This window comes from Diorhabda carinulata, chromosome 3 (genome assembly GCF_026250575.1).
Source record: "Diorhabda carinulata isolate Delta chromosome 3, icDioCari1.1, whole genome shotgun sequence".
In the NCBI taxonomy this organism is placed as follows: domain Eukaryota; kingdom Metazoa; phylum Arthropoda; class Insecta; order Coleoptera; family Chrysomelidae; genus Diorhabda; species Diorhabda carinulata.
In genome coordinates, this window is record NC_079462.1 from 5,466,444 (window position 1) to 5,493,945 (window position 27,502).

The window sequence follows — 27,502 nt, forward strand, 5'->3', positions numbered from 1 at the left end:
CTAAACCATCACAACCTTTTTTCAAGTAGATATAAATAAATCCTAGTACAAGTAGATTATAAACGTTAGAAACGGAGTTTGAAAAATAACCTGACGTCCATAGAGCTTATTGACCAAAATAAATGAACGCCTGTGACCGTGCCGCTCTACTTCCGGTCGCTTCGGCTTTCTTTTTCTCCACCTCATGGCAATATAATTTATTTTTGTACAAAACCGGAAAATAATCTGTTTAACTAAATTAGGACCACATTAAAGCAAACTGAAGGGCGGGCAAAAAAATTGAGGGCCAATTTGCTAGAATATATTGGAACCGTTTGTTTGGTAAAATAGGAGGGTTGGTTGAAATGTTTTATCTAGAATTATAGGGCGAATTGACATAACCTTGTTACCTTTCTTAAGGTTTTGGAATGTATGTATTTGAAGAGATTAGTTGGTCTACTAATTATTAAAATACCTTTTCTCTATTGTTTTACCTTCAAGTTTAGTACTAAAACATTTATCAATCAGTACAAAAATGAAAGAGTGGATTAATTAGAATGAAGCAGTCAGCATACGACCAAAAGAGATCTAAAGAATGTATCTAATGCTAGAATAAATGAAGCTAAACGTCGAAGACGATAACTTACAGAAACGCCTGTCAGACAGTAATTGTTATGTTGTGTAATGGTAATAGTGTTCAGTTGAGGGCTTAGAAAAGACAATCACTCAATGAACAATCCAATCCAACAGGGTCAGTATAAACGAAGCTAAAACGAAGTGCGTGCTTATGTCACGCGGACCACGTTGACGCGTCAGCATTTACGGTAGATAACTACACCTTCGAGCGTGTTGACACCTTTAATTATCTTGGCTCTCTCATAACTGAAAATAACGAGACTCAAGTGAGTGGAAGCTGGAAACAAGGCTTATTACAGTACCCAGAAGATCCTGCCTAATTAGCAAACGCCCAAAAAAGGGAATCCACCGTACACTACTAAGGCTAGTTGTCGTGTATGCTTGAGAAACCTGTGCAATGACTTCTAGAAACGAACTGAGACAAAGCTCGTGGGAGAGGAAAGTCCTTCGGCGTATATATGGTCCAATCCAAGACCAAGGAAAATGGCGCCACCGGACTAACGCTGAGACTTACGGAGAGCCCAGTCTGGTAACAGATACAAAGAGTGCAAGATTAAGATGGCTTGGTCACGTCGGATGCCGGAGCGTCGAGGAGTCAAACTTGCATACCGGTAAAAGCCGGAAGGCAAACTACCAAAAGAGAACATCAAAAAGAAAGAAGGAGAGTTGTCCGGGAGGCCAATGTTCTTCAAAGACCGTAGCGCCAAAAGGTGAAGTATGTTCAGCAAGGTTCTGAATTTATTTTTGAATAGAAATATACGTTTCAGCAAAATTTCGTCCTTCATCAACTTCGCAATTTTTGTATACGATGCCGAATTCATTGATATTATCAATAGTCTACCACATAACTGTGAAAATGATAATGAAGAATTCCGGCAATTTATCTACCTTTCTGAATAGATCTCTTAATGGTGATGAGTTACAACTGTAGATTTTGTGGTTCAGTAAAGATAATACGAGGGATGGCTATTAAATAACGAGATTAATAAAAGATACTTTATTTGGATACGATGTATATTTATTTCTTACCATTTTTAAAATATACGTCTCTAAAACTTCTCCATCGCCTTAGTGTTCGACAATGTGCAGAAAGTCTTTTTATGGCAGTTCCTTCAGAACACGCGCCGATTATTCTCTCACAACAGACTAAAAATTTGTTCCTGCTAATGTAGATTTGACTTAAGGAGAGATGTAGAAGTCGCACGATGCGAGAATCGACGAATAAATACTAATACAATATTTTCGTCCTTTTTTGTCGCATGAAGTGCATGAACGCGTCATGCACTTTCAATAAATTGTAAGTTGCAGTTTTTCCAAGTTTTATGTGAAATTTCACAACAATCAGTTGCTCTATTTTCACCTATACAAACGAAAGCAACGGCTAGACGGTAGACATCGTATTCGAAAGACTCGAGTTCAGGCTTATGAACTCACAGTCGCTAACCTTTGATCACACGGTAAAAAACTAGCAAGACTCGACTCGTGGTAGCATCACGAAGAATTTATTTATTCCTCAAAGTCTCAGGAAAACTACGGGATTGAGGAATAATTTCAGAAACTACGTAGAGGAAGGGCCGCAATAGTTTTTCGAGATCTCAGCAACTCGTCCAATAAGTATACCAACATATAAATTTAATGATAAGGGGTGCTTCATATGTTGTACTTTATAGTTCCTAAATTCGAAAGTTTGTACAAGTGAGTATGTTCTCTTATGAGAATCCCTCTTTTGTTGATGAAGCTCATTCTTCTTTCAGGATATCATAAACAGGTGACATATTCTCCATTTATGTTAAAGTTCTTCGCTACTCTACTTAATATCAAGAACATTTAGTTGCATAAACAAAATTGGTTCTACCACTATTTCGTAACAGGATTTTCAAATATTAACGGTCAATTTGGCCCAATTCAAACATAAGATACTTTATCACTTTACCAGGAGTACTTTGATAGTTAGAATAACACTGTAATAATGTATAGTGCATAAGGGTTCCTTTTACCGTACTGAATTTATAAATACTTCACCAAAATCTATGGAATTGAGCACCATTTTCAGTGATAAAGCGTGTATGTCTATGATCAAATGATCTAACATGTCTTAACTGTAACAACAGCAAATGGATTCCTAATTCGAAGAATCTATGATTGGGAGATGTTGGTGAAGTACTATACACAATCTTAGGAATTTTTCTCCATTCACGAGAGTAAAAAGTAGGGACTTATTACGTGTTCTCCATAATTCCACCAAACACATTTATGTTTCATTATTTCTGACGGTCTACACGGGTAAAAAAAGCCTGTTTCCAGTGCAATAATAGTGAAGTTTGAGACTATTCAATAGACTATTATGGTGAATAACAAGTAACCAAGAGCAAAAGCCTGTAGGAAAAGTCATTTCCGTATAAATACTGAAGCAGTTGATGATGTATACATATGATAATTGTGCTTTCTGAAAGTTTTGAAAACACTATATCTATATCTCAGGCATTTTTTCTGGTGCTTGTATTAGGATTCTCTACTACCGATACCTAACAACACTATCTTTCTTTCTATCGATGATAATTGTGATCCTCTTCTTCTACTTCATGTAACCAATTGTAAATGTAGCACGAAATCAGCAGAGTTTCAAAACTTTTGCTCATAATTTCAATCACCGTCACTACAAAGAATTATCGTTGGAATAACAACAAACTAATATTATCTTGTTCTATCAAATAATATTGTATTTAAAGTGGCATGTTCAGATATAACGCCCTAGAGACCGTGTAAATATACGTGACTCACCCTGTATCATAAGTTATTAACCTTAATTTCAGCTTGAGTTTATCTCATTTTTCTCTACTTAAACGTTTACTGAACTGAATGATGTTTTCCTTTGTATTTTCAGTGAACAACAGACATGTTTCTTGGTTATTGAAAGAGAAAATAAATTGCCTTTTTCACAGATGAAACATATAGCGTTCACGGGTCAACAATTTTCCACAAGAAACCCTATATTCCGAGAAGAACACTTTTAACGCGGACCAGTCCCCATTTTGTTTTCTCGTTATACAATCGCCATAAATATTTTTATATTGGAAGGATCTTATGAAACGTGCTCTTTTAACTGTAATAGCTTTTGTAGGTTTTTATCATGGATGATGTTCTAGAAAAGAGGTTATGCATCATAGTATTTCATCTCCAATATAACATCAAAATAAATGAAGAGTGGAGTGATATTTCACAGATATTTGAGAATTGACTAAAGTAAAAATATAATAGTTTACCACATTTGTATATAATTACAATAATTATTGAATTGAAAATTGATATTGAAATAAATCTTTGCTATAAAAATATTAATAAAAACGTGTCGTCAAAAATATCAACATTCCCAGGAATGTACCACTTACCCTTGTTTAATAATAATGAGAGTAATCTTTATATAAACACGAAGAAAATAAGACATAGCAATTCTCGACAACAAAAATCAATTTTTTTTGTTTATATATTTATTGTCGCATCAACAGTAAAGTTTATAAGCGAAATTTCACAGTTTACAGTTTGCGATTCGATTGTGTGTCTTTTAGATACTTAAGAATATTTTTTAAATTATAATCGATGACATTTCTTTTGGAGTCTTTCTATGGACTCTTTCTTGCGTTTTCAGCTATATATACTCATGGTCAAAAATAACGCACCACCCTGATTTCCGAAAATATTTTTTTGTTTAATAAATTTAAATTGACGCATTAATAAGAAATGTGTAGTAATTTTGAATGGTTTTTAATGAATAAAACAATAAAAATAAAAACATTGCAATAAAACGAAGGTATGTGCTCCCATTCCTCTAATGCCGCTTGCTCAAGATCATTTAAATTTTAAGGAGATGAATTTCGACGACGAATGCGGGGTTTTAAATGTCCCAGACATGCCCGATAGGATTTATATCTGGACTTCTTGGTGGCCAGCCCAGGGTATGAATTCCTACTTCGTTTAGGTAATTCAGAACATCTGCCGCAACGTGTGGTCTACCATTATCATGCATTAAACGAAAATCATTACCAATAAATGGCCCAACCGGAATGACGTGATTTTCAAGAATATCAATTATGTATCTTGCTGCGTTAAAGGCGGGTCTAGGAAGAGACACTAATTCTGTGCGGGAATCAAAACAAATTCCTCACCAAAACATGATAGACCCTTCTTGGAACGGCTCCCTGGGAATGATACAAGACTGCGCTAATCTTTCTGCTCGACTTCTTCGAATTTGATTACGTCCATCTGGACCTCTTAGGCTGATTCTTGTCTCATCAGTAAATAAAACTTGGTTCAAATTTTCTAAATTCCAATCTAAATTTTGCCTTGCAAATCTTAGTCTAGCAAGACGATGCTGCCTGGTTAGCAAAGGTGCCTGGAAGCTCTTCTACTGTGTAGACCAGCATGTGTCGTCTTATTGATCTATCAGAAATATTTACATCTCGGACTTCTCGTAAAAGGCTGTTGAGCTCGACACTTATCATTGACCGATTTCTTAATGAACTTAATTGCAAAAAACAGTCATCTTAAGGAGTTAAAACTGAAGGACGTCCTTGTCCAGGCCTCCTAGAATTTGAACCAGTCTCTCGAAATCTTTGCATCAATTTGCAAATGGTTGTGTGGCGTACGCCAAACAGATTTGCCACTTCACGATAACTTTGTCCCTGTCCAACTAACTAGGCTATTCTTTCAGCTTCGCGTTCGCTTAAATACTTAACTCCATTCATTTTCTGTTTAACTAGGCTTTACTTCAACACACCTTGATTGACTTAAATTACTGCTGTCCACAAGTTGGTACAACAATAGAATGAAACAAACATTAAAATATGCATAAAATTGAAATTTTAAAAAACCACGAAAACAGTTAATTGCTGATAAGAAATTTTGCTACATTTGAGATACTTCAGCTTTTCTTGATGGAAAAAAAAGAAACCCAAAAGATTGACATTTTAGGTTTTTATATTGAAATAAAGGGTGGTGCGTTATTTATGGTCACGAGATTATTATACAAATGATTATGGAAAATGGAAATACAAGAAAATTTTTATTTGAGTCGATTTATTTTGGATTCTAGATCTATCAAAATATCAAATGTGCACCTATTTTGGCATAACCTGAACTGTTCTAGTGTCATTAAATTATATTATTATATAAACAGAAACACCAATAAATAATAATGATTTAAATCTTATGTATACATCATGAAATCATAAATATACTTGTGATCAAGATAGATTGTCATTTGTAATGGAATACATGTTTAGAAAAACCATAATTTGTTTTCTGCTGTCTTCTTTCCATGAAAACATATCTGAGCTACTCTACTGTAGCAATGCACCATAAAGTCTACGATATGACTCCACCGGCAGCCATAATAAAGTGGAATCTATTAAATTTCACTTACGTTTAGTATCAAGTTTTAGCCTCTCTCTTTTTATTATGTTTAGCAATCCTTCCGTCATGAACTTTTCTAAAAAGCTGTTTGACCAAGCAATCTCTATTTTCTATAGTTAGAGCTTACTCCGTTTAAAATGAAAGATAAACTAGCCTATGCCCATCCCTGTATAAAAGAATTCCACAAGCTCGCTCCATACATCTCTCGACAGTAATGACCTTTTTTTCTGTGGTCAAGTTCTTCAATTTTAATTTAAAATATTTTAAGCTTCTAAATTTCGGTTTCGGCTTCCTATCATTGTCATGTTTTCTGCCAGCACCTTCAGATTTCTCTTTCGGAAAATAAAATATACATAGTGAAAACATTATTCACTATCTAGTGACCAATTGAGCCAACCTTAAAGTTGCTGTCAGTTTGCCAAGCTTCGTTTTGACTGAGTGGAGACAGTAGCCAATATCAAAAACTAATTTTTTTACTCCAATTTTTTGAAAGATTTGAGATTTTTTATTTCAATGCACGTCAATTGGATCCATATATTCCTGTCACCGTAAATGTAATTATGGATTCTAGTGCTGACAAAAAAGAGTCAATCAATTTATATATGTTAATATCAAGTTGAGTGGTTTGAATTTTTCCTTATTCTTTCTCTTGACTTAAAAGTGGTCCTGCTTTTTTATAGAAGAAATTCAAAGTCATGAAGTAGAACTGATAAAAATCCGCTTATTTCTGTTTTCCCGTTCCCAGATTTTATTGCTATCATTTAACAAAACTGAGCTTTCGATATTGTCGCTAAGTAAGCCCTATTGAGATATATAAAAATACCCATAAAAAACAAAGTGTCATTTTGGCAAAACAAAAATAAATCCAAACAAATAAAATGAATTCAACTTCTACAAAAGAACAATAATATTTATTAGGCCTGAACCGGAATTCACAAGAAAAAATGACCGAAGTTCATATGAACATTGAAAAAAAGTTTCAATCGCTTTACGTGTAGTTGGTCTTCACAATTTCCGAACCCACTAGAACAATTATTTATTTGTCAAAAATATATGAAAAAGTATTAATTCCTTTCAGACAAAATCATTTTGTTGCTAATAAGAACATATACATCTCATCGGTATTCACGGATTATTACATTTTTAGACCATTTTTCCGAACAACTACCTCAATAAAACAATATCAATCCGCCACCCGACCGACGTGATCAAATGAGGAGGGAAAACGTTCATCATGAAAGTTTGCGGAAAACCGTGACGATATACCGGCTAAAACCAGTTCACACTCTAAAGGAGCACACCATTTTTCCCCATATTTCGATAGGTTATACCTTTAAAAATAACATACTAAAATTATAAATGGATATCATAAATAGTTTTTGAGTTACAGCCATTTAAAAGAGTAGCCGCTCGGCAGTTAGATAGTTGCATTGGCTACGAGACATACCTGAGTTATTGTTCGGAGTCTGCCGTCTCTTCCAACCTTTGTAAAACGATTCCGCTTTCTATTGTGAGCCTCCAGGTAAACAGAAATATATAAGTATAATTATTTCGGTATATTTTTCGTTTACTGCCACGTCACGTATTTTCGGAGCCAGATAAGTATGATGTTAATCCATTTATAACAGTGAAAACTATCATTTTATCTTTAAACGCGTTTTTCTCCAAACAGCATTTTTCGAATTTGCTGAAGTGATAGTTCTCCATACGATGACTCTCCAGTTTTTTGATCTTTTTTGACTTCAAAAATATTTAATATTTTATTTCAAAAATTTTACTGTGTATTCTCAAAACATGTCACACTAGGTGTGCCCCTAAATAAGACTTCACCAGATGAAAACGGTGATACTATTTACCCATGAAAGGAAAGGAATAACAACTTGGCGAAAAATATATTATACACGTACATTTAAATTCTCTACTACTAGAACAACTACCTCAATAAAACAATATTCTTTCGTCACCCAAATGACCAACCAGAAATTCAAAAATGTTTAACCTCTCAAACTGCATGCGATTGATCTTAATCAACCCAACATATCTTGTAGCATGTCTAAGATAGAACTGATATACCTACTCGTACGTCCCTCATCTTTCATATTGTTTTATTATTCCCAATCCTACCTACTTGCTTACACAAACCCAAGGAGGAAGCTTCCGATCCGACAATTGTCCTCCCGACACCTCAAACGACAATTGAGGACTCCGCAGCAAGAATGACGCAGCTCCATAAAAGTCGATTTTGAGAAAATAAAAAAAAAACTTTTATACGCCATAGTTTATTAGATACCACTTTTACGTTTTAAACTGCCAAAAGCACGTACCTTAACAATTACAAATACCGAAAATCTTCTAAAAATATAATATTTTAAAGCAAATAAAAAGTTGTTTTTTAATGGATCTACGTTATTCTTGCACCAAAACTTCAAAAAGTGTGCGTGTCTGCAATAATGAAAGAGCTAAAATTACATTTGAACGCAAAATTTGTATATATTTATTACATAAACTTTATTCAATGTTACTCATTAAACAAAAACAATAATAAGTCATAGAATGTAATACTATTCAATAGTTTTTTCGTCGTTGGTCATTTCGACGTCACTACCTGTGTTCCCCTGAGCAAAAGTTAATTTTTCATAGTAAGATAGGTCGTTTTTTGGCACGTATTGATTTGCCAGCACCATCACGTTGTCATATTTTACTTTTTTCAATGGCAATTTTTCTTTATACAGTTGATTTGGTGCCGTATTGGTATCTAACGTAGAACGTTGAATATTGAATGTACTATAGATAGGTACATTACAAGACTCGCTGCACTGGATTCCACTGTTTGCTTCATATAAAATCAGTTTGTATTTGCTTATCGCAAATTTCTGTCTATGCTGGTTGATGACTGTTTTCTTAAAATGTGGCTTTAAATAATTTACAAAGTCAAAAATCATGTTTTGTTCTACTGGGACCACTTCAAAGTTTCTGCTGCATTTGCCATAATGTGTCATATATTCTTGAGCAGTAAATATTCGTTCGATTTTTCGTAATGCTTTTTCTACAACCCCAAATGATCAGGAGTGGCCAGGTTCAGGATATCGATGAAGAATCGACTGAAACTGTTTAGTTTGGGCCAAAGTGAATAGATTTATTGTACTAGGCTTCCGTTCTTGTTTTGAGCAGCGCAGTTGTCTGAGAAGATGTACAATGTTTTCACATCCTTGGACATTATATTTTTTAAATAATGATCTAGGAAGCTAATGGTTTCATTGGGTGTCTTTTTGCCAGTGGTTTCATCATACATGTAAAAATGCGAAATTCCTGTTTTGGCTGAATAAATGCAGAAATTAAAAACCCATAACTGCCTAAGATAAAATGCATCTCCTGAGGGGACTTTAGGTAAAGGTGCATTCTGTTGATGATCAAAGCAGAGTACTTCTACCTTGGGATTATTTTTAGCTTCTTCTGTTTTTTCTTTGAAAGATACATTTTATTATTATTTTTTTGACGTCTGTAATGAGACGATCTCTTGGGAAAACTGCGAATATGGCTATCTACTTGCTCAACGATTTCTGGGGGGATCATGTTGGGTCTAGTGTGATGCTTTCCACGACCATCCTTAGGAGATGTGATAGCGTCGTTAGATTTTAAGAAAGCTGACAAGCGATCAATTCTTTTAGATGATATACCATGAACCACACCAAATGCTTTTTTGCATACTCGGTGGGATTTTGAACCAATACGAATCTGGAATTTAAAAAAATGGATTATTTCAGAAAATAAATTGAAAGGTGAGTAAGTACTTACCATGTATTTATGGGAAACGTTTCGTTGCCGACCATTTCCTGTCTTAGGACGTTTTCTGGTTACTTCTGACGTACTTATTAGGCCTACAAGGTAAGTATCCTGCATTACTTTCTCGCCAATTTCATTAAATTTATTTAAGATCTGCGTTCTCTCCTGTTCATTAAAGTTTTCGAAACATTTAAATTTGCATTTACAGTCTTCGCCAACCACTCTAGGACCGACCATTTTGTTCACACTATTAAGATGTCTTGCTCCAGTAGCCAAAAGTTTCTTTTTCTTATTTCGAAGCCACTGCGATTCATTTACAGACTTCCTGTTTGTTTTTCTAACCTCCAAACTATCACTATCACTACTTGATGTGCTACTGTCGGCTGTATCTGCCACATATTCATCACTGGAACCACCACTAAAAGGTTCAGGTTCACTGTCCAATTCCTCTAACATATTACACTTGTTATAAACTCAAAAATAACAACTAAGAATATTATAGCAAAGGTAGAAAACTAACACAAACAGTTAAACTACTAAAATATCTAATAAACGTCAAAACAAAATGCGATGCGCGTTTGGGGCAAGAGCGACGTAGCTCCGGAGCTACGTTTTTCTTGCTCCAAACACAGTATGACGCATCTCCATTATTACATGCTTTAGTATACCCAATCACCATAGCTGCGTCGATCTTGCACCAAACGATAGCTAATATTTTGATCATTGTAAACAGCGCATAACCCCGATTTTCGTTAAAACTGGAGCTGCGTCGTTCTTGCTGCAAAGTCCTCAATTGAATCGTTTTTAGCCAAGTGAAGTTGCTTCTAGGGGTTAGGTACTCTCGAAGGACACTGACTAAGTTCACTTTAATTTCACAATTTGTATTTACTTTAGTTTTACGGGAACTTTTACCACTTAGGGATCTCATCAATATATGAATTTTTTGTATTCAATCAAACTTTGATTAGTATGTGATACACCATTCCTAATGCTAAGACACGTGATCATAAAAATTCTATAGTCCAACGTATCATCTCGAACGTTGTGGAATTGGATAGTAGAAATAAATGTAGCATTTCTAATCCTAGTAACTTCTGGAATTTCTCTACAATCATCGATATTTTCTCTATTTTTAGAAATTTCGTCACGTTAGTTAGTTAGTTAGTTAGTTACGTTAACATCTCTTCCCTACAAAATGTATAAATCAAGTAACTTTTGAAAGATCTATCGTTAACATACAAATAATCTATTTTTTTATGTGAAGAAAATTTCATAAATGTATTAGACTTCTAATGTTGAAGCCGGTTTTAGAAGCACCGTACTAAAAGAATTTATTGTACTGTGTCTCTCGCATGCATCTAATTTGAATTGCTCAAAGTGAGTCATAAATTCTCTAAATAATAGGATTACCTACTAAGGTGGAAATTTACATTGTCGATTCAAACTTACAGTCGTATTTAACGGATTTAAGACAACTCTTTTTCTTTGGAAAACGAAAATTCTTAGTAATTTTAATAATATCATCAGCTTCGGAATTTTGACAAATAGTCTGCTATTTCCTCAATATTAAAATACTAGTTACAAATATAGAATAATAAACTTTTTAAAATACGGAAAAGCTGCCAGAAATATGAATACAACCCACAACAAACACTCGATGTCCTTAGAAAGTCATAATTTTCAAGTTACTCCATCACATTCCTCCAACAGGCACATACTCTCAACTGTTCTACATTTGATATAATTTTCTATTGGGATGCTTCTTAAAGCTGTGTCCACACTATGTCCTTCGACACTATTTGACTTTATCGATCGACAGTGTTGAACAAGTGTGGACGTGTCGCTCGACTTTGTCGAACTATGTCGTGTCGAGTCGAACCGAACCCGAATCAGTTCGTTCCGGAAAAATGCTGTCAAATTGGATGTAGCAGTGTGGACGTGTCACTTCGACCTCAACTCGACATTTGCTACAAATGAATTTTAATGAAGAAGAAGTTGTTACATTAATTGCTTGCATCTTGATTGGAGTTATGGGACGCCAGTGATCCGAAATCTGTAATTTTCAATCGAACAAAAATTTTGATTTCTGCATCACATCAGTATTTCAAATAGATCTCGTCCACATCATCCAGTAAAAATCTTCAATGAACTCCTCAGTGCTGTATTTTCTTCTTCCTCGGTAAAGGCTCCTTGAGCGGAGACAACGGTGGGCTGGCTACCAGCTGTGGCATTGATAATTGCAGTAGTAGTTGCCACAGTATGTTCTTCATCACTACAGCACCTCAGATTTAGATGCATCAGTATACAAAATTTAATTACAGCCAGCGTAATTAATTATATTCAGAAATAGTTGTTTCAGGATATCGCTGTGTGTTTCATGATTAGGTAATATGTTTAGATATGTATTGAATTTTGGTTGTTGCTTTTTCCAAGAAGGACAAAATGATATAGGAATGAGGGATATTTCAGATAGGTTGATATTAGTTATGAGTAGTGATAGGAAGTGATTTGAGCTTAGAGTCAGATTAACGATTTATCAGAGGGTAAACAGGATTACCAGTTTAAGCTCTAACTTTTACACAGTATTACATGAGAAGTAGTTGTTGACTCAGCCATAGGGAAAGTTCATTGGATTCAAGATAGATGCTTTCAGGAGAACTGGATTGGAAAGCTCCAAGTCAAATTCTTAGAGCTGTATTTTGAACAGAAACAAGAGTTTTCAAATCAGACTGAATGACACGTAAATAAAGATTCCATAATCTAATTTGGAACGAACCTTAAATTTGTACACCTAGGAGGGTTTTTTCATTAGCTCTCCATTGAAGGTGTGAGTGTTTTTAAAATGTTTGTCTGTAACACACAATTTTTTTATATTTCTTTAACTGGTTTAACCAGTTGAAACGGATTCCTGACTGAGTGGTTCTGAATTGAGTTACATGAGGTTTGATTATTTTTATGTTAAACCGCTAGATTTGAGATCTAGAACATCATAATAAATATCTTTTAATTACATGCGCTATCAAATCCACATTATTGGATTCAGCTTTCTCTCATTCTTGAGATGTTGTTGCATTGAAGTTGAAATTTAATTTTGTTTCTGTTGTAACTTGAACCTCAGGATATTTCACTGGCCTAAAAATGTCTATATCTGCAAACATTTAAGCAAACTCCTGCTATTTTGTGCTGTTTGGAATCCTCAAGAAGACTAGACTCCAATATCAATGAGGCAAAAAAAAACAAATTGTCATTTTAGATATTACATTTATTCGACGGGTGATAAATGGTTGCTTTTTCCCTTTTCACGCATTTCCTTGGGGAAAAATATCGCGTTTGATGGAGTTTAGATATCGGTATCTGAAAAATATGAAAATTATCTAACTGACGATTGATGATTGATTATTTAGTTAAATTATTGGAAGAGTATTATGCGCGGCAGTGAATAATTGGCAGACCCCAAGGGGGTTTGAAAGACTTTATAAGATATACCGTATAATAAATTTTATATCAACAAAAGTTTCACTGAATCGATATATCATTCATATTTCTCAATATAAATTCGTTGATACTATTTTTTTCACTTTGGTAATATTGTCAATAGAAAGTGATTGATATTTACACTATAATTATCAAAGTTTTCAATTTTATTATTGATTTTGCTGTGAAAACGGTATTTTGATACGAAGTTTTCGAAGTAAGATGATGTTTATACACGTGGAAAAATATTATAAACATCTCTTCATCTCGGCCAGTAACGTATTTGTAAAATTCTGTCTTGATTTTTTGAAATTATCAATCAATTTAGTTTAAAGTTGTTATACGTATTTCAAAAGTTAAAAATCATTTGATGGAGTAATGGAAAAAAGCAGTTTATTACCTTATGGATCAAGATCATTCACTGAATTGGTTTAAATTAAAGAACCGATCTGGAAGAGTATGATGAGCTTTTTGATGATCTGATCATTGTAACGTTTTTAAGTAAGTGAAATGAATTATTTTACAAAAAAATTCAATTAACATGAAGACACCTAGTTGCTTAGTATTTGTTTGACTGCCATCAATAGTGAGGATTAACTGAGAATTTGGATATGAGAAAGCTGTACGCAAGATGGGTGCCACGTTTGCTCACAATGCTCCATCGATTGTTTGACAATGTTTCACAGTAATAAAGCCGATAAATTTCCACCGTTTCATAACCATGGATGAAACGTGAATCCATCACTTCACACCCCAAACAATATATGTAACTATCATCAAAATTTCCACATACAATTATAGTTTTACTTACCTATAACAGTGAAATTAACTTTGCTATTTCTTGTTGGAGTATTCTTGAAGTCTACTCGGCATCTGTAGATACCGCCATCACTAAGTTTGATATTGTCTATGACTAGTGCTGCGGGTGTAGTTACCGCTCGGAAAAATGCTCTATTCCCAAATATTTCTGGAGACGACCACAGTTTTGCTTGATTGAAATCCCTAGCTCTTACGTCAAAGCTAAAACAAAAGTCATTGTCATTTTTATCTTATTAAATATACAAAATATTCAAAAACAACTAACTCAGTTGAGGAAGCTTTCAATCTAGTTAAAATTGGAGTTCCAGGCCAAACATAGATATCTACATCTTGCTGGCACTCATTTTTTTAATTAAAAGGAACAATGTACCTTAAGGTTCGAACAAAATTACAGGTTTCTCTGGTATTGAAAATTAGCTAATCTTTGACATTTTATTTATTATAATGAAGAATCATATCGTTTGAAATTCTCATCATTTGTGTGATGATGAGTCAACAGATATTACAAGCTACAGCATTTTAAAATTGAATATTGGAATGATCTTTTTGTTTGTCCAAAGTAAAGACATACATCGCCACTTGACATATACCCGCTGTGCCGATAGTCAATGAAAGTAGTCGGTTATTAATGATTGGAGTAGCAACATGCTTAAGATGAAACCCTTTGTCGGCAAAGTTATAACAAACGTAGTCATATCATCATCATAAATCGTTGTGTATCAAGCATAGTATGACGATTCGAGGGTTAAGATGGAGAATCTCGAGGATACAACCATATTTAGAACTAATGTTTCCAAAGTTTAGAGGACACTGAATACGTGACATGACCCTGATTTCATCAAAATCAGGAAGAAATATAGGAAGAAATATTCAATATAATCTTGTTAAACAGTATATATCATGATAAATATGATTAGCTTGTGTCCATCTCACCCATCAAATACTTCATAAATTCAAAATCTATGAAAGAACCATGACTAACAAGTAACTGGAATAATTCTTTTTGCTATTGGAATTTGATGGTATCATTCAGATTTGTTGAAACAAGGAATCCTGTATCAATTCAAGACTTAGTTACGATTGAGAATTTTATAAATTCATGGGTTATTTCGGATTTGTTGCAATAGCTTCTTGACAGATTGATCCAAAAAAATTGACATCAATATTCAAATACATCTCTGGTAATTCGTTGTACGCAAGCGCAAATCTCTCAATCTCAGAAAAATCTACAAATTGCATCTCAAGATGTAAGAACTGGAACTGGAATATTGAACAGACAATAGGGGAGTTAGTTTATAGTTTGTTATAACGCCAAAATGAGATATGCATATAGTCAGTATTTTATAACGACCTATATAATGATTTGATGATTGTGAATCCAAATAGATACTTTAGAAACGGTTTTCAGAATTGTAGAAACATCTTAAATGCAGCATACGATTAATATTAATGACTTTGATCAACACAAACAAAAATATCAGAACGAATCATCACTTTCACGTTGAAATATAATATATTCTTGTAAAAACAGTGTAACATGAACTGTCTCAGTATAAATTTATGGTAATATTAATAAAACACTTGAATTCGGTTAAAATATACCTCGCAGTGTATAAGTAATATGAATGTTTACCACGCTGCAGCAGTGCAATTACGTAATCATTGCCTGGTAGCTTTGCAATTACTTCCCTCGAGAAAACCCTTACTTATTATTGCTTTAAATTACAATCTGGAATCTTGACTTTATACATTATTAAGATTGGTATTAGCGTTCACGTGAGTCTACTCAAACGGCAGAAAGTCTCATAACCACTTTAAAATGGATTTATGAATAACAAATTGATATAATGCGATTATAGAAAATTTACACATAGAGAAAATCTGAAAATTAGAATAACTTTGTTTCAGTTGAATATAGACAAATTAATCCAGTTATATTTTTTGTTTAGAACATACTTTCTGGTTGGGGATTTTTTTATATAAATATTAAACCATTTGAGATGCAAAGAGAGTAATTTCAAACATATTATGGATAATAATTATTAGATAATCTAAAATTATTCTTTGAAAAAAAACATGTGAAGTGACACATTTACAACAGCAGAATATCAAATAGAAATAATTGGGAAATTATGCCAACTATACAAATTTTGTACATACTGAAGCAATAAATTCTGCTTTTTCCTCAACGGGACTATAAATTGTCCAACTAATAGTCTGATTTAAACTACATACACAACAACTGAAAAAATTGAGCCGACTATTCCACTAGAGAATTGGGTTTGCAGTTATAGTAAATTTCGAATTGTTGTATGTTGATGATGACTCGGAATATCGTTTCTTGATAACTGAAAAATATTTGGATACCACGCAAAATTTCCGAAACTACATTCATTTTTGAAAATATGACATAATAACTATAGAAAAAACATGAAATTTATATACAAATTCATTGTTAAATTTTCAGAAACACAGTAAATTAATGAATTTTCAGAAAATACAACAAATTTCAAAGACACCGATATCAAATATGTGTAGCTCTTCAAAATCATTACATATCTTCTGTGGGAGTTTATTGATGACTTTTTATTTTTGCCAATATCTCAATTTTGGTAGTATAAAAGAGACTTGAAGAAAATGTGCTAAATCCAGTATGGTTTGTTGGTAAGAGCATTTAAATTTATAACAATTCATTATAGGGTACTTGCATTTGCATTGTAGTATTTTTTTTCTCTATTTTATAAGTCCCTGATTCGAAATAATGTGAAATTTGATTGAAAGTGAAAAAATAATATCTAAATATTTGAGAAACTACATTTGAGAAACAAAACTACAAAAAAGCGATTTTCATTGGTTTTCAAATGTGACATTATAATTTAGTGATCACGAGGTTATCGTTGCCTGCAACGTAGCGTGTGCTGCTATAATACAGTATTTATTTAACACCCTTTTTGTTTTTCCGTTGAATTATACAGTCCACAATCAGATTGAACCATCACACCAAGTTAAGAAAAGGTAGATATAGCACAAGGTTAGATATATAATAAGCTACCGACGCGGCCAGCTCACACGGTGGGTTCCTCAAGAAGCGTGTGGTATTGAATAATTGATAACAATATTCAGATTAATTGAATTAAAGTTACATACATATCACGACGTGTATCGAGCATAGAAGTAGTAGAAAGTTCCTATGAAAAAAATTGAGAGCCTGGAGAAAACTGGACTATAGAAAGGACTATAGAAAAATGTTTACTCATCAAATATTATCTGGTAGGTAATGAATTCATAAAAACCCGACTTGTATTTATATATCTTTCTTATTTAAAATTCGGAACTAATTGATGTGATGAATCTTCATGAATATTCAACAATAAATTCTAATTTTTGTATGATGAGCAAACCCTCCATGAAAAATTTGAATTGAAATCTTTTATGATTACAAAATTCTTCAGCAACGGAATATAGAAGAATAACAACGTGGCAGTTAAAGTTTTATACTTCAGTTGGCTACGAAAATATTTAGTAAACAAAATTTATTGATGATCATTTTTTAATTTCTCGATTATCATTAAATTTTGTGAGGAGAATGAATAGCTATTTAGTAGAATAATAGCAGGAAAAACATTTTACTTACTGCTTGTTTATTTCAATTCAAGATATGCCATGCATAAAAATTATGTAATATTTTTGCATCTTATTAGAAAATTTATTCATAATTTGAAAAGACTTGATGTGGACATAGAACAAACACTGTACCTTCAGAATATTTCAAAATAATGATGAAATTATGGAACCTTTTGAAAAAACCTTGAAAATATAGATTGAGACTGGAATTAAATATTTTCTGGAATGTCCATATCAACTGGAATTTCCCCTAGAAAAAGTATCGAATAAGAGGCTGCAGACTGAATTCTATAGTTGCACAATACAGCATTGAGAACAGGTTATTTTCCAATTCTAACAATTTAATTCTTACAACTTGTTGCCCAACACTTATCCATTAATTTGGATTTAAAGGGTAACATGCCATCATAGAACAATTGTATTAATCTTTTGAAGAATATTATTCACCTTTTCATATATCACCCAGGCATTTGATAAGGTCTGGCACAATGGACTACAATACAAAATTAAGGAAAACCCTCCACACAAGTTTTTTCTAATCTTAATATCCTACCTGTAAGATACACACTTGAAAATCTAACACCACACAAAAACTTTACATCGAATAATGTTAAGCGTTCCTCAGGGGAGTGCACTTGACCCGATCCTATGTATTAAGGAGGGAATGAACATAAAGTTGTTCAGCTACATTCAACAGAGAGGGACCTGTCAAGCTGTTATGTTAAACGAGCATCATCTTCACCAGAAAAAATTTTAAATACCTTGTAATATGAATCGATTAACCTGAAGAACATACATACTAACCAAGAAAAAGCAATTGGGCCTAAAACATGAAAAACCATAATAGTTGATAGGTGAAAGATCCCAACTAACATTCAACAAGCTGCTAATATACAAAGTCACAATGAAACCCATTCTAGGTATTCTAGAAAGAATTCTTATAAATGTTCCATGGTAGGTACCGGACAATGTTATTTCTTGTGACCTTCAAATTGTTTCTTGTGACCTTCAAATTAGGTCAGTTATACGAGAAATATTTCACTTCTCCCAGAAGTATGTTATCGCATTGGAACTAATCTTAACACATTGGCTCAACCTCTAATTAGACCTCACACCCAGCGAAGGCTTAGAAGGCATATCCCGTGTGATTTGCCTGAAGACTCACTTTATGTTAACATGTTATGGGAAACATTGAAAATATAGGTAGACAGCCTTCATGTTGCGTATCCAACTTAGAAAAAACGCATGTTTAATGGAACGCAAAATCTGCATGTTAGAAGCCGCGATATTTCACTGTATGTATGATTTACACCTTCTTTTAAAGCCTCGAAAGCTGGTATTTGGCGGCGCTTTTAGCAATGGCTTATTCTCTTGTGTTTCCATCATTTTTTTCCAGTTTTCTCTTCGATCCTCACTTATATCTTGAAGAACAATAAACATGAATATTCATAATTATTATCCGATGTGTTTCAACGGAACAACGTTATTTGTTTTAGGTTTTAGAGTAGTATGAGAGTGAAGTTATTTTTTATCATACTTGGATACAGTTTGGAAGTTATATCAGTTTGATCTTGTCGATCAAGTATATGTAATTGGAATGAAAAGTGAGGAATATAGAAATTTTGATAGGAACCCAATGGACTGAACATGATAAAAGTAATTTAAAACCAAAATTAACACTTGATTTAATTCCACAATTTTTATATGAACATTAGCAATATATACTTAGCATGCATGTGAACACTACTATATTATTCATCTTTATTTTCCTTATTGACTTTCTTTCCTCTTCCTTTACTTAGTTCTTTTTTCAAAGTTTCTCTCCTTATTTTTCCAATTTGCTCCTTTAGCGCTTTCAACGTCTCCTCACTTTGTCCTTCTATATCTTTTGAGTTCTTTATCACATTTTCATCACAATATTTCATCAATTGTAGAGAGTTCAAAATATTTGGATATATATTCCTAAGTTGCTTTGTATGAAAAAATACATTGGATTGTAGAGTTTCACTTAATAATTTAATCATTTTGTGGAGGCTATATTTCGAATGACATGTTTTGACAGAAATAGTAAAAGAGTTTGACATAGTTTGTCAAAGTAGCAGTTTATGTACAAACAAATGTGAATTGAATGATATTTTAATCTTTGGCGATGACAGCTCTTCTTTCTCATGTCACTAGCTATTAATTCATTCAATCAAAAGCATTAGAAATTTCTAAAAAGTCTCCCACGAACACTCAGGACTTTTACATTTGAGACCCATGACATTTGGGACTTACTATGGCTATAGGAAATATAACAACGGAAGTAGAAGTACACAAAAATCGTACACCGTACTGAAAAGTGACAATAACATATATATAAAACAGAAATTTGTTTTGTATGCAATGATAAGGTAAAGAAAACGATGAGAAAGAGCTGTGTAATTAGCTAGCGCTACTCCTTAACTTCGAGTTTTTATCGCATCGAAAAGATCTTCTGGTAGAGTTATTATTAACTTAAAATTCATTAACTTCTATTACATAGATTTAAACACCAAATTCAAGTTAAACGGTCATGACAGAAAGCCTTTGGAGAATGGATGTATTCACTAAAATGGGGTCTAAAATTTTGAATAGATAGTTTTGACGGAGCCAAGCAAGCGTAGTTGAGTGGAAGATGTATAAATCCAGCAAGCTAGAAAATGTTAGAAAGTGAAACAGGAATAAATATTTATTATCTATAAAAATAGGCACAGTAACAAAAAATATTAGAAAGGACAATACAGAGAATATTTTTGGTGTCAGAACCTACAAGAAGGAGGAGATAACGAGTAGCAATAATGTAAAGTTCATGAAAACACAAAGGAATATGGCATATATTCAAAAGAAAATACTCGAAAATGGTGAGGAAGATTTCAGAGTGCAATTCAATTGACCTAGACAAATAAAAACTCACAGAAAAAGATGAAGAAAGATATACCAAAAGCATATGAATAGATAACTAAGTAAACAAAGTAAAGCAGTCAATGTTATCAATAAAAGTAAAAAAAAATGGAGATAAATAATTGACTTCAATAAATGTAACCAAATTCTAATCTTAACGGATTAAAAATCGAGTCGTGGTGCTTATTCAACTCACTCAAAATAAAATTAAAATTAAATCTGGACTAGCAACTATCTGAATTATCTAGTATATGATAAATAAGGTAAACTGTTTACCTTCAGTCTCTGAAGAGGATAACTTGGTTATCGAAACGCGCGTCAGACAGTGGAATTTTGAGTGTCAGTGGAGCGGTGGTGTAAACAGTGTATTCATTATGAATATCGTCAACGGTTCCAGAAATACCAGCTTAGATATCACCCTTGTGTGTTACTGTTGCTTTTGATTATATTTTCTTTTATCAAGAATCGTTTGCATAATAATTTTCAAGTGCCTTCTCCAATCTCGAACAAAAGCAAACTTTCTCGTATGTGTATTAAAACCAATTGAACGGAACTTCAATTTGTTTCAACCTTTGTATTAAAAAACCGCAATTGAAATTCTATCCTCTCAATAGAGGATCCGATAAATAGAAATGCTGCGATGCACTCTTCATAAAAAGCTCATAAAAATACAGTGTACCTCATCAAGCCGACGTTTAACCGAGGCGTGCAAAGTTTTATGGTAAAACCCTAGAATTCACAATGAAGCGAGCTTTGTTCTCGAGTTTACGAGTCTGTGATCCTGCAGCATTCATGGCCCACTTGTACCTTGAACTGGATATAGTGTACCCTCGAAATAAGAAAAGTTTGTTTTGGCAAAGGAATTGCCAGGCTACGTTGAATGAGTATAATTCAAGGTGAGAATCGAAAATTCCTACTACAATATTGCCAACCATTGTCAACTTCTTTTGTGAATTGATTAAAAAAATTAGAGATTGGAGATTAGCGACTTAGTTTTCTGTTCATCTGTAAGATAAATTGTATTACAGGGTGTACACGATTCATCACAACTACATCTTATAACCATTCTAATTATTTTATATTTTTTAATTGAGATACACCACCGAAGAAGATAATATCCAAAACTTCTGGTATAAGAAATTCCAAAGCTTATACAGAAAATTAGCGGAGCAATTTTCTCAACTCCTACAAAACCCAGAAGATATCTCGACGTTTATAGCACTAGGTTCAATTCATTCACTTCCAGAGAACTCCCAGACGAATGACCTCACTCAGTACAAACCTATCACATGCCTTCTCACTTTAAATAAAATACTTACAGCTTGTATCACTAACAGAATTTATAGACACGTCGAGGAAATAAACATCTTCATCGCAGGAACAGGAAGAACAAAGCAAAGAACAACTTGTTGTGGACTCTGTGATACTTCAACAAACACAGTAAGATCATCAGGATATACACTCTGCTTTTGAAGGCTACAAGAAAGTGTTTGATAATGTACCGCATTCCTGGCTTGTGGAGAACTTGTAAATTTACTGTCCCCGACTTTTGCAAATTTCCTTTTAACAACGATGAAAGGATTGCCAACAAACCTACACCTGCAAATCGGTTCAATTTCCCTTAGTACTGACGAAATTCTCATTCGTAAAGGAATGTTGTGATTCTGCCTTGCAACGAATCGCGTATATACCATGCTCAACGATACAAAGTACTGATTCAACCTTAAACTAACAGAAACACCAACAGTAGCATCTCCTATCTTCTATACATGGACAATATCAAACTATATGCAGAAAATGAGCGTCAAATTAATCACCTTCTCGCGATCCTCCACTGGAGAAACCTACAAATGCCTGGGAACTCAACGGGCTGAGTTATTGGACTACAAACTGGCGAAAGCTAGAATCCAGGATCAATACGCCAACAGAGCGAAGTTACTTATGAAGTCTGAATCAAATGCAGGCAACTTGGTCCAGGCAATCAACACCTACGCCACACCTGTTTTGATGTACTATTTCAAAATCCTGGAGGAGTCAAAAACAGAGCCAGAGGTTATTCAGAAGTTAATACGAACAATGATGAAGAGCAGCAGCCACCACCAACTACATCGGATTATATGCACGGCAGATAAGGATTATTACCTTTTAACCTCGCATCACCAGAATCTGACTTGAAGATAGTATTAGACACTGGAAGCTGGAACAATGGTCACAAAAGGGACTACAGGGTAGACATTTTCACGACCTCAACCAGCTGCATGTTGACAAACAAGCTTCAAATAGATGGTTTAATAGCGGAAATCTCTCCAAAGGTTTCATGATGGTTATCCAGGATCAAGTTATTAACACGAATAATCATGTATATACACAAACGGCAAATTGACGATGATAGCAGTCTTTCTTATATAGATATACTTTTCTTTAATTTCTTATTTCTTAGACCTTTTGGTCTCTTCTGTTTAAAAATTTCAAAATATTTTGATAAAAACTTAAAAGAAAGTCGAAATTTCAAAATTTATCTTTCTTCTAAAAATTATCAAAAAAAAAAAATAATTTTTAAACGGAAGAGACCTAAAATAAAAAACATTTAGATGCATTGATATACTTTTCTCGATACCTACGTCGAGTGTTGATTCTACTGACTTCAAACCCACATCGCTGTGTCAATTTATTGTGAATCTAGGAGGCGGTAAAGTATTTAAACAGTCTGATTGGTATTATTTGCGATTACGTTCCCGTCTACTGTCAACTGTTGAGCTAATTAAAATTGTACCAGAAATAGTAATCATTAAAGATAAGCTCACAAAATGGAAGTTGTTCCTGTTTTATAGATAAACAGTTTCGACATCGTGTCAAGGTCTTAGTGGATATACTTAAATTGATTTGTTTCTTAATATACAATAATGAATCATAATGACTAACGGCTTTGTAATAAAAATATAATGACCGCATAAATAGAATGTCAACAGAGCTTTTTAATTAAATAACAAAGCTTGCTGCTTAGGAACTAGTTTCTAAACTTTTGTTGTCACGTTTCACTCTGAAAGAGCGGATGCACATTTAAACGCGGACGATGCGAGCACGCAGACCAACGTGATGTCTCGCTGCATAAACCGAGCGCGTTTAGGAAAACCGTGAGCTGGATATCTTTTATTTCTATTAAGGACCTCAAGCGCGTATTTGCGTCCAGTTCGGACGTGAATTTCATGAGATAATTTTTGAAAAACGTTGTAAACAGGTGGTATTTATGTCTTAAGCATCTTCGTTTACTAACATGAGTATGATGATTCTGATACATGGTAAAAACCAAAAGTTAATTATTATGATAGGACCACAGTTTAATGTAAATATGAAGTATTAGTTAGTAGAGAATAATAAATAGATGTCAATAGTGATCCAGAATCCCTATTCAAATAGATATGACTACAAACCCTTTATTGACAACGAATATTTGATGAGAGTTCTGGAGTTTTAGTTTATAATATTCTGGAATATACGAAAATGTTTCTAACACACAATGAGGTTTTATAATATTCATTCAATTTACTGTGATACATCGGATAACGAAGCTCTTGATTAGAAATAAGAGCAATACTTATGTGTGACTTGCCTAGTACCTCCCTGGTACTTAGATAATTTTAAAAATGAAATTTCAAAATGATACGTAGAGATTAATCCTGTGGAGTTGAGTGGATCGGTCTAGGTCTAAGTATTTAGCACTATCTGCTTGTGGTATTTCCCTATTGTTCAACTTAACTGGCAGATATGTACCTTACGTAGCGTAAATGTTACATTTATTGATTTTATGTCATTAACTTCAATCCTCCATTTTTGTAACCACTCCTGTAATTGGTCAAGATGAGTCTTGAAATTTTTTGCTGCTGTTTGTGGTTCTTGATCAGTAGAGAGGATAACTGTGTCGTCTGCAAAAATTCCTATTGTATACTGTGTCACTGGTAAATTTGATGACCACAGTATGTAAAATAACGGACCTAGTACGTTACCCTGTAGCACCCCTGCTGCTATAATAACATTTTCGGACTTCTCCTCATTCACTTTTGCTTGGAAGGTTCTGTTGGTTAATTAAGATTTCAGAAGTGGGTAGTAGTTTGGGGGAATAGTTCTTTTAATTCTGTATAGCAGCCATTGATACCACACTCTATCAAAAGCATGACCGATATCAAGGAAAACAGCAGAGCAGTATTCTTTGTTATCTAGGGCATTATTTATTATCTGCGTGAGTCGGTGGACTTGCTGCACTTTTGAATGTTTTTGTCGGAATCCAAATTGATGAGAGGTAAGTCTTCAGTGTTATTCTATGAAGGAGTAATTGAAGACACACGTTAGCTGGGTCTTCTTACCAATCAATACGGTTTGTGCAACTTGCATTGCATTATGAATGTATGTTAGCATGACCCCTTTTTGTGGAAATTCTTTCAGCATTTAGACGGTAATTAGGTCGGAGCCCGGTGCTTTTTTTGGGTTTATTAATTCTATTTCAATGTGTACTTAATTTGAGACAATGCTTTTATCAAGCATCTTGTTTTTATTACATTTGCTAAGTTTTGTGCAACCTCTTGGTTTATTTAGTAGCTTAGTGGCTGGGAGACTGTACTGAAATGATTTGCAAATAAATCTACTCTTTTTTGTCGCTTCCAGCCCACTGTCCGTGTTTGTTTTTTCGTACAGATAGAGCTGTTATGTTGGGCTGTTTGGAGATTCAATTAAATACATAGAATCTCAAAAATAATGTACCCGACAAAACGTTTTCTCAACATATTCGAAAAATTTATTTTTGTTCTTCTTTCTAATGCACATCAGCGAATTAAGGAAATATAAAAAGCAGTTATAAATAATTCACAGTCGTTTCATATATACGACTAATATTCGAGATATTCAGAAACCTTTTGCGTTCGCCCCAATTTCTGTTTTATCCTAATATCATTTCCGAGAACAAAGCTTTTGATGTAAAAATCAATACGTATGTTGTAAAATTAAATAAATAAAACTCATAAAAGAGACATCGAAGCTGAATATCAACAAACAGAGAGGATTTTGTATGGTTCTACTACCCATGAAGATGTAATGGCCTACATGGGAAATACACAAAACAGAAAATGTTTTTCACTAAATAGGTCGTAAAACGAACGCGTGGTGAAATAAAAATGAACTTCATCGGTAATCTGCAACTGATGTTCATAGCCCCATCTATTTTCAGTGGATATCAATTTAGAAATTGCCATTTTGATTTGTAATTTGAAAATGGAACTAACACTTTATGAATTATCAATGAATTAATAAGAACTCATTCGTGAAGTATATATCAATTGATATTCGTCCTTGAACCACATATAATAGAAAGCTGAGCTAAGTTTTATTTTTCAGTCTCCATTAAGGTTAACAAATTTTTCTATGAAAATTTCAATTTCTGCGAACACATATGACTTAATTTTCCGGAGTAAATCTGAGACGGTTGTTGAACCAAAAAGGTCGTTTAAAAATTGTAGGCCACGATAAATCAAAAACGTGTAATTCGACTCAATTAACAATCACGTACCGCCGGAAAGGAGACGGTAAAATATATCAAACTGTGTAACTATAACATTCGATTAGATAATGTCAAGATACCTAATATTTTGTATAAATGGGTGATTCCGTTCTAACTGTGATATTCAATGTCCTGTATTGTTTTTTTGTACTAGTCATTAATTAATAATCAATTAATAAAAATTTTGTGTTAATTGAATAATTCTTAAGATATTTAAACATTATTTTTATACAATATAACTTGCCACTTAAAGAAAACTTATACTACATCACTTGAATGTCAGTACCGTGTCATGTCCATTCCTAGAATTTACCGATAAATTATTAATTTTTTTTGTCGTAACAAATGATTTAAACTAATTACCTTATAAATTCTAATGTTTATGATCAAACTGAGGAAAATTGATGCACTTGTTGTTTAATATCTTAAGTTACCATGTCAGTACCGTGTCATGTCCATTCCTAGAATTTACCGATAAATTATTAATTTTTTTTGTCGTAACAAATGATTTAAACTAATTACCTTATAAATTCTAATGTTTATGATCAAACTGAGGAAAATTGATGCACTTGTTGTTTAATATCTTAAGTTACCATGTCAGTACCGTGGATAAATGAGTCAGTACCGTGGAACTCAAAATCCGACATTTGTGTCTTGCTCGTGATACTTTGAAGTTGTAGTAAATTCCTCTTAGAGTTTTATTTTTACAGTAAAATAGATGAATAATATGCATAAAAAAGTTAGAAAAGTTAAATTTTAAAATCTTGAAATTTTGAATACAAAAAATCACAGTTAGAACGGAATCACCCAAATATCTTATTTAGCATAATAAACGGAGAGAGACAGTTGTGTCGTTCTCAAGCATATTTACTACAGGTTGTCGGAGGTCAGTACCGACATGTTAGATACTGGTAATTGTTATAGAATGTGTAAGTTAAAAATTACCAGAGATTTGGAAGATATGTTTTCGTTAAGTTCCCACCGAAGAAGCGCCTTGCCTTCAATCGACACAAATAGTTGTCTATGTCGAAGTTTTTCAAGTTTTGGTTAGTTAGATCAGAATAGACTTTTGCTTATGGGCCCTTGATCGAGGTGCAGAGAAAGAAGACATTCTAAAATTTGTATTATTCATATATAATTGTGTTTGGTAGGATTTTCAAGTATTAGTATTAGTTTCTTATTCTTCAATAATTTCTTGAATAAACGGGAGACTGCATTTTAGAGTGCATTCCTTTCAATCAAATCAAAGATGCGGTTGCAGTTAGCTGGAAAAACTATCTAGGTCTTCTATGGGGAATGTGGAAAATA

The 27,502-nt window shown here is 33.4% G+C and overlaps 1 protein-coding gene across 1 annotated transcript in view; it reads right to left on the reverse strand.

Moving 5' to 3' along the window:
- The window catches only part of LOC130891370 (nephrin), a 526,229-nt gene that overhangs the window by 139,207 nt on the left and 359,520 nt on the right, over nucleotides 1-27,502 (reverse strand). The window contains exon 3 of the mRNA XM_057796033.1: nucleotides 14,093-14,301. Coding sequence (XP_057652016.1) covers nucleotides 14,093-14,301 — 209 coding nt within the window. The remainder of the gene's footprint in view (nucleotides 1-14,092; nucleotides 14,302-27,502) is intronic.